Source organism: Panulirus ornatus, chromosome 58 (assembly GCF_036320965.1).
Source record: "Panulirus ornatus isolate Po-2019 chromosome 58, ASM3632096v1, whole genome shotgun sequence".
Lineage (NCBI taxonomy): Eukaryota > Metazoa > Arthropoda > Malacostraca > Decapoda > Palinuridae > Panulirus > Panulirus ornatus.
Window position 1 is genome coordinate 12,861,936 of NC_092281.1, and position 16,216 is coordinate 12,878,151.

At 44.5% G+C, this 16,216-nt stretch overlaps 1 protein-coding gene across 4 annotated transcripts in view; it reads right to left on the reverse strand.

Annotated features, from left to right (window-relative positions):
• Dsor1 (mitogen-activated protein kinase kinase 1) overlaps positions 1-16,191 on the reverse strand; it is a 78,464-nt gene extending 62,273 nt beyond the window's left edge. The window contains exon 1 of one of the 4 annotated variants that reach the window (XM_071695296.1): positions 16,015-16,191. Coding sequence is in view for 3 of the 4 variants with exons in the window: in XM_071695295.1 (XP_071551396.1) it covers positions 8,145-8,227 (83 nt within the window). In the remaining variant the exon portion in view is untranslated. Of the gene's footprint in view, positions 1-7,879; positions 8,031-8,144; positions 8,324-16,014 lie in introns of those variants that run through there. The other 3 variants (XM_071695295.1, XM_071695293.1, XM_071695294.1) reach the window with 3 other exon arrangements.
• Positions 16,192-16,216: the final 25 nt, after the last annotated feature.

Here is a 16,216-nt window from a genome sequence, read left to right on the forward strand (position 1 = left end):
TCCTGGTGCTACCGTGCTGACGTGGAAAACAGCAATTAAGTATAACAATAATAATAATCATATATGACAGTGAAATCACAATTCAGTACAAGTTTGTATAATCTTATTCAACACGTAATTAATCTACATACGGCACATGTTTCACGGAGACAATTTGCCTCATCAGGTGGCAATAATTCATAAAGTTTTCAAATCCCAACATGACCACAACAACAATCTCTTGCCTCTGCCATTGTAGACAATGCACTGGCCTGACTGACACTTGACTGTTAAATGGAGGTGGGATGTAGTTAAGAGGGGTTGTGTGGAGGAGGTTGGCCCGGGTAACAAGATGTGTGTTAGATAATCTTTCTTATGTTTTGGTTTTTTGCTAATTCTTTTATAATGATTAGGTTGATAATAGGATGGGCTTTAAAGCTGCCCGGGGAGAATTTAAAGTTTTTAGCATTAGCAACTAAGACAGGGTCAATGACATTACGGGTGGCAAAATCAGCAGAGGGGTACAATGTGACTGGGTTATCAAGGTCTACAGGGTAACTGTTTTCATGGAAGTGTTCAGTGATTGCATTTCTGTGGTCATCCCTATGTAGAGTGACAATGCCAAAATATCTCATCTAAAATGACAAACATCAAAATACAATCATGGTCACACACACACAAAAAATAAAAAAACTATACACATCATATTGCCAAAAAGCACCACAGGAACAGTTCCCCTATATAGTCACTCCCATCAAACATTCACATCACATCAGAAAACAAGACACTCATCACCTAAATCTACTTATTACAGCACATCACAATGCATTCATCACCACAATAAACTAATAACAATTCATCACAATACATTCATCATCGCATGGCACTCATCAGTATGACCTTATTCCCATAAACACCATAATCATAAACAACTACAAAGTATATCTTGGGAACCTTAGATTTTTTGGTTAATGTTAACTCAAGGAAATTCTGTATGTGAAGATAAAAGCACAGTCTGAAATAGGCACAGCATTACGGGCAGGACTTTGAACTACATGAGTCTACCTTATCAAAACAAGCATCAAAAGGAAATTAATTAATTAATAACATATGCACACTAATTATCTAAATGTGATATCAGATTTATCTCCTGATATATCATTAATCTGACCTTAAGTACTGTATAACAGGATATGTTATCAGATATATTTCCAGATAAATCAGTTTTAATTTAACATGATGAACTGTATGTAGGACTAAGCTATTAGCATTAAAACAATAAAATTATTTTCCAGTTTAAAAAAATATAAATGTAGAGTATATCCAAAGTAACTGTTCTGTTACTTGGTGATGAATTACGAGCTAGTCTACAAATAATCTTTATGAATACAGAAGTTCATAACTTAAGAAGTAAATACATAATCCTTCACAAACTACTTTTGCAATACCCATTATTATTTATGTTATTGCTTCACCACAATAACAATAACAATGTTCAAAAAAGGCATCGAGTTATGTTTCTTTTGTGAAGCCTAAGTGTTACTACACACTGCTTTCTTTGTGTGAAGCCTACATCTAATTTCTGAACTATAATTATAACTTTAATCATATGGTTAGGGGGTATCATAACTGATTTGTGAGGAAAATATTCTGAAATTAAGCATCAATGTGAAAAATGAGAATATCATTCATATACATTTCACGACATACCCATCTCCTTAACAGAGGCATGAATATAATACACTACTTACTGTGGTAATTGTAATAATAAAATCCTTTCCTTTATACTTGTTTGCCGTCTCCCACTTTATCAAGTTAATACAAGACCAGAAAACTTAACCTTGGAAGAAAAATCCTTGTTTGGCTCCTCCTTCTGTTCCTCTTTTGGAAAACTAAGAAAACAAAATGAGAATCTCCAGCCTCCTGGGATATGTAGATAGTATTCTTTCTTCCCTATTCCCAGAGATCACACGATAAAAATATGGAGCCTCATATAATGGATTTTCATTTAACAGCCATGGAAAAAAATCCATCAATCGTACCAGAAAAAGAACCAACGAATACATCCACTGCCATCTTTGTCTTAGCCATACTGTGTACAGCCTGCCATAATCAACACCAATTCAGGGACTTTAGCTATGATGGGGTATGAGAAAGTGGATGACACTGTAGGACAATGGAGACTATCAGATGTGAATGCAAGTGTGAGCTTCTAGTAGATTTCTGTATGCAAGAGGAATGTTCCTAGCAAATACCTATCTAGAACATGAGTTAATTCACAGATACACATGTAAAAGGGAACAAGCACCTAAAGGTTATGCTGTGGGAGATTTAAGAATCAGGAAGTAACCCTTTGGTGCGAAGTTAGTGAGGGGAATGTTATGGAATTCATACAATTTTATAGTAAGATCAAATGATCATTGTGAAAAGATGTATATATATAGATTTACAAGAAAAAACAATATGAGGATAGCAACTGGATGGCTGAACGAACAAAAGATGAGGCTTGAGTACCAAAGAGAGGTAGAGGAAAAATGGAACAGTGGGAAACAAAAATAGGGATGAAGTATGTAAATCAAAAACTCATAAGTTAAAGCAAATTTACATAAGACACATAATTATAGAAGCTGACACCTACAAAAAGAAATTCCCAAAATGTCCTGATATGATACAACATTTTACATGTTTTAATGACAGTGTTTGGTTAGGTTAGGACATGTCTCCCAATAACTATGACCTGGCACATTTTAAAAGACAGGTTTTTCACCTCCTCCAAAATTCGTAAATACTTTCCCGTCTTTTGTTTATCACTCATTATTCTCTATCATTCTCTCTGTATTTCAATTAAGGCCGAGCCTTGATGTGGACTTTTGTCTGTGACTGGGGCCTTCAACATCGCTAACCCCTGCTTCAGAAAGGTAGTGCCAGGAAAACAGACATAAAAGGCCACATTCGTACACACTCAGTCTCTAGCTGTCATTTGTAAAGCACCAAAACCACAGCTCCCTATCCACATCAAGGCCCCACATACCTTTCCATGGTTTACCCCAGACGTTTCACATGCCCCTGTTTCAGTCTAGTGATAGCACGCTGACCCCAGTATACCACATCATTCCAATTCACTCTATTCCTTGCATGCTTCTCACTCTCCTGTATGTTCAGGCCCCGATCACTTAAAATCTTTTTCAATCCATCCTTCCACCTCCAATTTGGTTTCCCACTTCTTGTTCCCTCCACCTTTGACACACATCCTCTTTGTCAATCTTTCCGCACTTATTCTCTCCATGTGTCCACACCATTTCAACACACCCTCTTCTGCTCTCTCAACCACACTCTATTCATTTCCACACATCTCTCTTACACTTTCATTACTTACTTGATCAAACCACCTATCACCACATACTGTCCTCAAACATTTCATTTCCAACACATCCACCCTCCTCTACTACCAGGGCCACATTGGTCACCTACATGATCTTACAGGGCCAAGCTGGTCACCTACATGGACTCCCAGGACAATACTGGTCACCTACATGGACTACCAGAGCCACAGTGGTCTCCTACATGGACTACCAGAGCCACAGTGGTAACCTAAATGGACTATCAAGGTCACAGTGGTCACCTACAAAAACTACCTAGAATACAATCTATGGTAACCTACAAGGACTACCAGGGATGCACTTAAAACCTTCATGAACTACCAGGGTCACAACATAGGTAACCTACATGAACTACCATGGCCATACTGGTATCCTACAATGACTACCTGGACCAAAACACAAGTAACCTACCATGACTACCAGAACTACAGTGATAACCTACATGGACTACCAGAGCCACAGTGGTAACCTAAATGGACAACCAGGGCCACTCTGGTAACCTACATGGACTACCAAAGCCACACTGGGAATTCACATAGAATACCAGGAATACAGCAGTAACCTAAATGGACAACCAGGGCCACTCTGGTAACCTACATGGACTACCAGAGCCACAGTGGTAACCTAAATGGACAACCAGGGCCACTCTGGTAACCTACATGGACTACCAAAGCCACACTGGGAATTCACATAGAATACCAGGAATACAGCAGTAACCTAAATGGTCTAACAGGGCCACAATTATAACCTACATGGACTACCAAAGCCACACTGGGAATTCACATAGAATACCAGGAATACAGCAGTAACCTAAATGGTCTAACAGGGCCACAATTATAACCTACATGGACTACCAGAGCCACAGTGGTCTCCTACATGGACTACCAGAGCCACAGTGGTAACCTAAATGGACAACCAGGGCCACTCTGGTAACCTACATGGACTACCAAAGCCACACTGGGAATTCACATAGAATACCAGGAATACAGCAGTAACCTAAATGGTCTAACAGGGCCACAATTATAACCTACATGGACTACCAGAGCCACAGTGGTCTCCTACATGGACTACCAGGGCCACATTGGTCACCTACATGATCTTACAGGGCCAAGCTGGTCACCTACATGGACTCCCAGGACAATACTGGTCACCTACATGGACTCCCAGGACAATACTGGTCACCTACATGGACTCCCAGGACAATACTGGTCACCTACATGATCTTACAGGGCCAAGCTGGTCACCTACATGATCTTACAGGGCCAAGCTGGTCACCTACATGGACTCCCAGGACAATACTGGTCACCTACATGGACTCCCAGGACAATACTGGTCACCTACATGATCTTACAGGGCCAAGCTGGTCACCTACATGGACTACCAGAGCCACAGTGGTAACCTAAATGGACAACCAGGGCCACTCTGGTAACCTACATGGACTACCAGAGCCACAGTGGTCTCCTACATGGACTACCAGAGCCACAGTGGTCTCCTACATGGACTACCAGGGCCACATTGGTCACCTACATGATCTTACAGGGCCAAGCTGGTCACCTACATGGACTACCAGGGCCACATTGGTCACCTACATGATCTTACAGGGCCAAGCTGGTCACCTACATGGACTACCAGGACCACAATGGTTACCTGCATAGCCTACCAAGGCCACCCCAGTAACATATGCAGACTACAACGGATGCATTGGTAAACTATGAGGACTACCAGGGCCACATTGGTCACCTACATGATCTTACAGGGCCAAGCTGGTCACCTACATGGACTCCCAGGACAATACTGGTCACCTACATGGACTCCCAGGACAATACTGGTCACCTACATGGACTCCCAGGACAATACTGGTCACCTACATGGACTACCAGGGCCACATTGGTCACCTACATGATCTTACAGGGCCAAGCTGGTCACCTACATGGACTCCCAGGACAATACTGGTCACCTACATGGACTACCAGAGCCACAGTGGTCTCCTACATGGACTACCAAAGCCACACTGGGAATTCACATAGAATACCAGGAATACAGCAGTAACCTAAATGGTCTAACAGGGCCACAATTATAACCTACATGGACTACCAGGGCCACATTGGTCACCTACATGATCTTACAGGGCCAAGCTGGTCACCTACATGGACTACCAGAGCCACAGTGGTCTCCTACATGGACTACCAGAGCCACAGTGGTCTCCTACATGGACTACCAGGGCCACATTGGTCACCTACATGATCTTACAGGGCCAAGCTGGTCACCTACATGGACTCCCAGGACAATACTGGTCACCTACATGATCTTACAGGGCCAAGCTGGTCACCTACATGGACTCCCAGGACAATACTGGTCACCTACATGGACTACCAAAGCCACACTGGGAATTCACATAGAATACCAGGAATACAGCAGTAACCTAAATGGTCTAACAGGGCCACAATTATAACCTACATGGACTACCAGAGCCACAGTGGTCTCCTACATGGACTACCAAAGCCACACTGGGAATTCACATAGAATACCAGGAATACAGCAGTAACCTAAATGGTCTAACAGGGCCACAATTATAACCTACATGGACTACCAGAGCCACAGTGGTCTCCTAAATGGACAACCAGGGCCACATTGGTCACCTACATGATCTTACAGGGCCAAGCTGGTCACCTACATGGACTCCCAGGACAATACTGGTCACCTACATGGACTACCAGAGCCACAGTGGTCTCCTACATGGACTACCAGAGCCACAGTGGTCTCCTACATGGACTACCAGAGCCACAGTGGTCTCCTACATGGACTACCAGAGCCACAGTGGTCTCCTACATGGACTACCAGAGCCACAGTGGTCTCCTACATGGACTACCAGAGCCACAGTGGTCTCCTACATGGACTACCAGAGCCACAGTGGTAACCTAAATGGACAACCAGGGCCACTCTGGTAACCTACATGGACTACCAGAGCCACAGTGGTCTCCTACATGGACTACCAGAGCCACAGTGGTAACCTAAATGGACAACCAGGGCCACTCTGGTAACCTACATGGATTATCAGGGCCAAAACTAGTTACCTATATGGAACACCAGGGCCATACTGGTAACCCAGATGAACTACTGGGGCCACACTGGTAACCTAAATGGACTATCAAGGTCACAGTGGTCACCTACAAAAACTACCTAGAATACAATCTATGGTAACCTACAAGGACTACCAGGGATGCACTTAAAACCTTCATGAACTACCAGGGTCACAACATAGGTAACCTACATGAACTACCAGGGTCACAACATAGGTAACCTACATGAACTACCATGGCCATACTGGTATCCTATATGAACTACCATGGCCATACTGGTATCCTACAATGACTACCTGGACCAAAACACAAGTAACCTACCATGACTACCAGAACTACAGTGATAACCTACATGGACTACCAAGACCACAACACTCGTAACCTGCATGAATTACCAGGGCCACACTGGTAACATACATGGACTGCCAAGGCGAAACTGGTCACCTACACAGACTAAGTGGGCCACACTGGTCACCTACATGGACTCCCAGGACAATACTGGTCACCTACATGGTCTACCAGGACCACAGTGGTTACCTTCATGGACTACCAGAGCCACAGTGGTCTCCTACATGGACTACCAGGGCCACATTGGTCACCTACATGATCTTACAGGGCCAAGCTGGTCACCTACATGGTCTACCTGGCCCATACTGGTCATCTACATGGTTTACAAGCGCCACACTTGTTACCTACATGGTCTACCAGCGCCACACTGGTCATCTATATGGCCTTCCAGGGCCACGTTAATGACCTACATGGTCTACCAGGGGCCACACTATTCACCTAAATGGCCTATCAGAGCCCTATTGGTTACCTACATGAACTACCCAGGCCACATCAAGAATCTAAATGGACTACCAGGGCCACACTCGTCACTTATATGGATTATCAGGGCTATCTTGGTCACCTACGTAGACTACCAGGGCCACACTGTTCACCAACGTGTTCTAACAGGGCCAAACTGGTCATCTACATGGACCATCAGGGCCACACTGGTCAGCTGCATGGACCACCAGGGCCACACTGACCATCTACATGGTCTAGCAGGGCCACACTAGTCACATATTTAGTCTACCAGGACCACCATGGACATCTACATGGGCTACCAGGGCCACACTAGCCACCTACATGGTCTACCAGGGTCACATTAGTCATCTAGATGGTCTACAAGGGCCACTCTAGCCACCTACATGGTCTACCAGGGCCACATTAATAATCTGTATGGCCTACCAGGGCCACACTGGTTCAGCTACAGGCAGTATGAAGAACAACATGGCCAGACTTCAGGAGTCACACAACCCTTACACACTCGGTAAATATGGTCAACTTGTCACAACTTATCACACGCACTCAGAGTAACACACTCAGGCCAACTGTACACACACACACACACACACACACTTACAAGAGGCCACACTTGCTGAAAGACGTACTTACAGGGCAGGAAAGGAGTGTGTTGGCCATGACAATAACATCTCGTCATACAGAACATATTAAGGGTGTTTGTGGGATCACAGTGGGGTAACAGTGGGCACAATCCTGCCCCAAACACTCACGCACCATCACCACACTCATCGTCATACTCATGCCATCCACACACAGGTCAATATCCAACAGGTTATGGGGCAACTGTTAAAAGGGTGTTGGTCAGATGGAGGAAGAGGAAGGAAGTGTCACATTTTGTGCTGTGTGGCGGACTTACTCTGTACAGGCGTGGTTGTCATGGTCGTTGGTCTGCTCGATGGAGCCCGGCGGGAGCTTCAGGTTAAACTTGTTCTTTGACATGATGTTCTACTGAGGGCCAGACGTCAGTTATTGATTATGATCCACAAACTAACTGACTCGCTGCTACCCCCCCAGTCAGGAGATTTTGGGAAGTCACGGTCGATGCACTTTATCTAGATTTACGCTGAGAGCTGGGTTCTTATTGGTCCGCCGCAGGGATATTCGCCAATCATAACACCGTTCTGAGGATGCGGGCTACACTTTCCTTATAAAAGGGGAGCCTCAAACAAAAGAATTCGAGTCTGAGTGACGTATTTGTGTACGGATTATAGATTAGTAGACTGTGATAAAGAATCTCCTCCAACGCATCGTGTATTTTTTATTTCATGGTAATTTTTATAAATGTACAGTCAGACCGGTGATGTCAAAGTTTTCGTTGATCATTCATTTGTCAAGAATCTTCCATGACTTCCGTCACTCTGACACCCAATGCTAATTCTTATAATCATTACGTTACTTCTCAAGCCGTAATATGTTTTCATGTAATACAAACTAAGTGTAACAATCTATTTACATGCTAATAACAAAAGACTTTCATGATTAGTTTAATGTTTTCATGAAGGTTAGCTGACATATGAAAACTTTCTGATGCTTGGGCTCACTATGTCATAGTTATTTCCTATTTCATATATATATATATATATATATATATATATATATATATATATATATATATATATATATATATATATATAATACTAAGGATATCAAGCGAATTTTGGCAAGAATCTAAATACTTGTTTTCTGTAACCTACTCATTTGGCATAGCAAAAAGGATAACATTTTCATGCTGCTCTCAGACGTCCTGTATAATCTTTAGTATTCTTTGTTTTCAATGTCATTTCATATTCATTACACTATTTTTGATGATGCAAAGCGGATATGTGTATCTTGTGAATAAAGCCGGAGAAAACTGTCGGCAACGAATGTGAATGAGTAAATAAACATGAGGAACCGAATTATTTTTATGAATGAAATGGGATGAGTGAGTCTAATGATGGATGAATAAAAGAGCTCGTACGTGATTATGAGCATAGGGTTGTGTGAGTCTAGCGAGGGATGACTGAAGTAGGTAGTTTGTGTGGAGTGTGGGGAACTGTCAATGAGTCTAGCGAGGGATGAATGAAGTAGCTGGTCACTGTTGGGAGTAGGGTGGTCTTAGTGAGTCTGGCAAGGGATGAATGAAGCAGCCTCTGAAATTGGGGGGAAGGTGAGGAGGGGTGTTAAGGGCAAGGTATGAATGAAGCAGCCAGTCCACCAGGAAGGAGGTACAAAGAGTTAGGGATGAATGAAGCAGCTGGTCAGCTGATAAGCGTAGGGCTAGGAATGAATGAAGTACCAGGTCGGCTGATAAGGGCAGGGCCAGGGATGAATGAAGCGGCTGGTCAGATTGGGGTTGAGGGGGGGTTGTGGGGGACATGGGAGTGGCAAGTAGTACCGCAGGCAACACAGCGGAGGCGGGTTGACTGCTTAAAATAATGGAGAATTATATTTAACCTGTATGTGGCATGGAGACTGAGGAAGACATGGGTTAAATAAGAGATATAATGAGATTTCTGGGAACGAGCAGCGAGGAGGAGGAGGAGCAGGAAGTAGAGAATCAACAAATATGGCTATGGTTGCTGAAGCATCGTGGACACGAGAGTGAACCGTTTTAATGTAAGTTCTGCCACAAAGGAAAATGTATTTCGTGTCATTTTTCCCAACAAAGAGCTGGGCGTACGTACGCCATTCGTACATGACCGCCGATGCCAAGTTTGTTGTATGACTTTATTAATAAAAGCCTTGGGGGTTTCGATAGCCACACCTGCCAACTGTAGAAGCCTAAGCTAGGTTCTCAATGGAAGCGTGTGAGAGGAGCGTCATCCGTACACAACTGCTGGTGATCTCATGCCGGACAGGTCAACAAAAATATATCATCACAAGATCATGAATCACACACCTTCCTTCCCTCGTATCAACACCCCCTGGGCCTCACCGTGAGCTCTCCAACCCTTCCTTCCTTCGCACTTCACGACGTTGCTACTCTCTCTCTCTCTCTCTCTCTCTCTCTCTCTCTCTCTCTCTCTCTCTCTCTCTCTCTCTCTCTCTCTCTCTCTCTCTCTCTCTTCTACAGGTATTATTTTGGCCATTGTTCTCGTGAGGTGTCTGCAGGTGTGCCCACCCTGAGGGTTTGGACCCCGTGGCACGCGTTCGGCTGCTGCTTCCCCTGTACAGTTTGTGTGTGGAGACTGACCACTCGTGGATTGGCTGTTAGGATGCCTCCTTCATCCTGGAACAGCTCAGCTGTGGCATTCCCTGCCTTCATTTGTCTTTCCCTCTTCATGTAACCTTTCCTTCTGGAAGTCTGGTCTACAAATAATGTCGAGCTTTTATCAATAAATATTTCTATTGTGTGTGTGTGTGTGTGTGTGTGTGTGTGTGCGCGCGCGCACACACCTACATGATATCACTGGCAAAGAGCTCAACCATTTGTATATAAATGTACATATGAAAATCTTTTGAATGGTTTCAGGAAGATGGCTTGCCCCTGATAGTATAGTAGTACTACCAGTACGTTCTTCTTGTGTGAATGTTTATCTTACCCTTCACCACTACACCTCATCCTATTCATAAAAAAAACTTTTCACAGCTTCTAGTAACTTTCCTCCTACACCATATACTCGTACAATCTTCCAGAAGGCATCTCCATCAACCCTATCAAATGTTTTCTCCATATCCATAATTGCCACGTACAGTACGATACATCTGTTTCTCTTGAGTATTTCTCATATACATTCTTTAAAGCAAACGCTCGTAAAGGAAATGCTTGATCCACACATCCTCTACCACCTCTGGAACCACTCATTCGGATACTCTGTACATGCTTTCACCTTCTCAGTCACCACCCTCCCACACAACCTACCAGGGACAGTGTATAAGCTTATATCCTATAGTTGGGACACTCAGATTTGTACTCTTAGCCTCTATACAGTGGCACTATACATGCATTCCACCAAACCTCAGGCACCTCACCATGATCCATACATACACTGAAGATCATAACCAACCGATCAACATCACAATTATCCCTTTTCTTTATAAGATTCACCTGCAGTACCATCCACTCCAGCCGCCTTGCCACATTTCATCTTACGCCAGGCTTTCACCACCTCCACTCTCTTCGCAAACCACTCTCTATGACTCTCACTCTACATTACTTCCTGACCCGATCGTCCTACGTCTGCCACCCTATCATCAAACACATTCAACAGTCTTTCAAAATACCTATTCAATCTCCTTCTCACTTCACCACTACATGTTACCACTTCCCATTTGCCTCCTTAAGAGATGTTTCTATTTGTTTGTTTTTTTGCTACTGTTACCCCCTTCCAAAAACATACTGTCTGAAGTTTACTGATACTTGCTCACTTCAACTCTCATTTACCCTCTTTTTCAACTCCTGCACCCTCCTCTTGACCTTCTGCCGCTTCCATTTGTACATTAACCATTCATCTGCATTCTTTCCCTGAAAGTAACGCCCACGCAGCTCTCTTTTCTCTTTCCCTAACAACCTCACTCTGTCATCCCAACACTCACTACTCTTGCATACTTGCTTACCTACCTTTCGTATGCCACACACTTCTCTTGCACATGCCAGCACTCCTTCGCTTTGTTTTTTCCCACATTTTGCCATTTCACACCCAATCTCTCCTGTTATTTCTTCACACAGGCCTCTTTCCTAAGCTCACGTACTTTCATATCCTCTTCTAACCAATGTAGTTTCCTCTTTTCCGAAAACCTTTACAAATCTTCATCCTTGCAGCACCAGGCAATAATCAATCCTCCATCTAGCTGCCCTATTCATCACATTTACATCCAGGAGTTTCTCTCTTGCCCACATATCAATTAGCATGTAATCCACTAATGCCCAATTACTATCCTCTCTAGTCAACCACATATACTTATGTATGTCGCCCTTTGAAAACCAGGTATTCCCAATCACCAGTCCTTTTTCTACACAGAACTCCACAAGTTCTACATCATTTCCAGTCACCTTACTCAATACCCCCATGCCTCCTAAGCTATACCCTCAACTGCCACATTATTCACTTTCGCATTAAAATTGCCCACTACAAATACCTGTCTCCTAGACACACCGCTCACTCAGCTGCTCCCAAAATACTTAGTCTCTCATGGTCTTTCTTCTCATGGCCAGGTGCATAGTCGCTAATATCATCCATCTCTCGAAAGCAATTTTCGTTTTTACCATCAGTCTGGAGCTTACCTCCTTACACTCTTTCACACTTTCGCACAACTCCTGCTTTAGCAGTAGTGCTGCCCCTTCTTTAGTTATTGATCTCACACCAACCCCTGCCTTTACTCCTAAGACATTTCCAAACCATTCTTCCCATTTACCCTTTAGTCATGTATCACTCTGAGCCAGAACATCCAGGTTCATATCCTCAAACATACTACCGATCTCCCTTTTTTTTTCAGTCATGGTGCCATCCACACACGTTCAGACACCCTAACATGGGGTCTTCGAGGAGGATGAGCACTCCTCGCTTGGCTCCTTCTCCTGTTCTGTCCTTTAGAAATTGAAATACTAGAAAGGGGGGAGGGGGGAGAATCTAGACCCCCCTCCCCAGCTGCAATCCCTCTTATTCGCTAATTACGACACGCTGGGAATACGGGAGGTAGAATTCTTTCTCCCTAGAGAGAGAGAGAGAGAGAGAGAGAGAGAGAGAGAGAGAGAGAGAGAGAGAGAGAGAGAGCCATGTCTGAGACCATACATGCTGGGTAATTACCGCAGGGCAGCAGCCAGTGATGGGGGCTGAGCCAACACAGAGCCGCTTGGGGTCGCCCTTTACCAGAGCCAGGGTGAGGGGTTGCCATGGTAACCTCTCCGGAATTTCGGGAGGTCAAAGGTCAAAGTTTTAGGCGGCTGTTGGCGCAGACACTCCTCGTCTGGCTTTGTAACGAGTGCCCCCCCCCCTCTTTCCCCCAACCCTCTGTGGCGTGTCATGCAGGAGATGAGGCGTGATGGCAGCAGGCGTGAGAGGAGAGGAGGAGGAGGATACGTCACATTCACGATCGTCCGCAGACTGTTGTGGTCAGGGGTGCCAGCATTCGCCGGGCAGCTTCGTCGACCTCTCTGCTTTAAGTAATGTTAATGAATTTCCCTGTTTGTTGGCCTGGCCTTCATGCATATGGGGGGTAAAAAGTCTCTTGTCTTACCTAATGTTTGTTTCACGCCCAACAAAGACAAGTAGGGTGAAATTCCATAGGCGAAGCCTAGCTTCAAAACATTTTTTTTTTTTACAGGTATTTATATACATTTTGTCTACGGTGCAAATTCTAATCCCCTGATGGATCTACTTTACCGTAAGTCTAAAGAGACTATTATTATCTTCTGTGGTGCGGTGGTAAGCGTCCAGGTTGTGGTAAGCCAGGTCTTGTGGTGGTTGGTAGAGGCATTGTGGTAGGGTAGTTGTAGTGACCTGCTTTTGTGATAGGTAGCCAGGTGTTGGTAACTGACCAGGTGATTGGTAACGTAGTCATAATACTCCTGGTACTGTAGTGGTAGTGACCTGGTGATCGTGGTCATAATACTTCTGGTACTGTAGTGGTAGTGACCTGGTGATTGTGGTCATACTTGTGGTACTGTAGTGGTAGTGACCTGGTGATCGTGGTCATAATACTTCTGGTACTGTAGTGGTAGTGACCTGGTGATTGTGGTCATACTTCTGGTACTGTAGTGGTAGTGACCTGGTGATCGTGGTCATAATACTTGTGGTACTGTAGTGGTAGTGACCTGGTGATGGTAACGTGGTCATAATACTCCTGGTACTGTAGCGGTAGTGACCTGGTGATCGTGGTCATAATACTTCTGGTACTGTAGTGGTAGTGACCCGGTGATGGTAGTGGTCATAATACTTCTGGTACTGTAGTGGTAGTGACCCGGTGATGGTAACACAGGATTAATACCTTGGTACTTGTAGTGGAATAATCCCGTCTCATGGGTTTAATCCTCTCCATGAAACTGACTATAGATGAGGAAGGCAGTAGTTATCCTCAAGACAGGTACGACTGACTGGCAGGCATTCTCTCTATGTAACACCCGGTAACTCCTACCACTGTCATTTGCTACTGGCCTCCCGCTGGGATTGTGTTACTGGTTGTTACTGGACTTCCGCTGGGTTTTCGTTACTGGCTTTCTACTGAGCTTATGTTTCTAGTTGTTACTGACCTCCCACTTGGTCTGGATTACTGGTTGTTACTGGCCTCTCGCTGGGCTCATGCTGCTGGTTGTTACTGGCCTCCTGCTGGGCTTGTTACTGGTTGTTACTGGCCTCCTGCTGGGCTTGTTACTGGTTGTTACTGGCCTCCTGCTGGGCTTGTTACTGGTTGTGACTGGACAGGGTGTAGGAGATATCTACCAGCTGACCAGGTCTTGGGGATGCAGTGGAGCCAGTGGGCAGCAGGAACGGTGGACGGCACTACTGGTATACACTGACCTCCAGAGACAATGGCAAGAGATACCAGGCGTTACACAAGCACAGCGGAATGCTTGTAAGAACCAGTGACACAAGCCTAGCTGTAGATAAGTAACAACCAGTAACAAGCCCAGCGAGTGGTTAGTAACAACCAGTAACACAAGCCTAGCTTCCCGGGAGTAAGTAATGGTTCATGCGTTCCCATGAGGTGGTTGTGTATGGGTCATGACAATCACCCACGTCAGGCGAGGTGGATATAAGAAAGAGAGACTGTCGAAGGACGGCGAGACCCCAGTCAAACCCATCGTTACAACTCTGTGCCATAACTCCCGAACAAATTCCCGCATTCTAAGAAACTGCAGAGATTTCCGGCATTATTATAAGGAGTGTTGTGTTAAGGGCAGAGAACCGCGGGTATCTAGGGGCCTGCAAGGGCCACCAGGCAGACTCCCTCGCCGGGACTCCCCCAACTCATGAGGGGAACCAGGCGAGGTTCTTTCGGGCCCTTTCTCCCTTTTTTAATTCTATTTTAAGAACTTACCGAAGAGGAGTTAGATCGAGTGATTGAAGGACACTAGAGATATTCATATATCTTACTAAGGATTGCTCTTAATTCTAGTGTGGCACCTAATACAATAAAAAAAAATACTGACAAGGAATAAAGTACAACAATGAGAGAGCACAAAATTAGGGAAGCAACCAACTCATAAACAAAGCAAAATGCATGGGGTGAAGACAAGGATTTTTCATTTATAAGGATTTTCCATTTACAATGATAAAACAGGACTAAATTGGTGGTTGAGACAAAGAGTGCCCCACCTATGACAAGATTTAGCTACAGTGGCAAGGCAAGCGCGAAGCGCTCACCCCACGTTTTGCTTGATGTATAAAACTATTTTCAGCAGCCACTTGCATTACATAACCATCGACTCTTTGTTCATCTGGGACTGACTTCAGCCACGTTCATATCTTTTAAAAGTGTCCTTAGTTGTTCCATGCATGTTTCTTATTTCTCTCCTAGCATTACACTGAATAATCGTGCTTGCTTTCTAGTTAAGCCCTCATATATTTTTGTCTGAGAGAAAGAGAGAAGCCCAGGTTTCTCGAGGGGCCCTGACCCGTTGGGGAGGTATGGGGTTGGGGGAAGGGAGGAATTAGGAGGGGATCATAGGGGAGGAAGTGTTTGCATCGACCATATCCAGCCACTGATGTGCCTAAGATTACTGAAGCCTCAAAGCAAGGTTCAAGGTCAGCCGAAAAAGTTAATAATAGAATAATAAAACTACGTTATAAAAACGATTGACGTACTTGAATTTCAGCGGGGTTTAATGTGCAGTAGGCCAGAGGTAGGCTTGACTTGAGGTCATCCCACATCCCAAATGGTTCAGGGCAGAGCCAGGTGTGTGACTGCTTATGGACCGAGGTCATCACTTACATATGCTCCAGGAGGACAGAGCCAGGTATGCGGCTAGTGGGAAGGCCATGACCTTAGGTTATAGCACAACGGTTG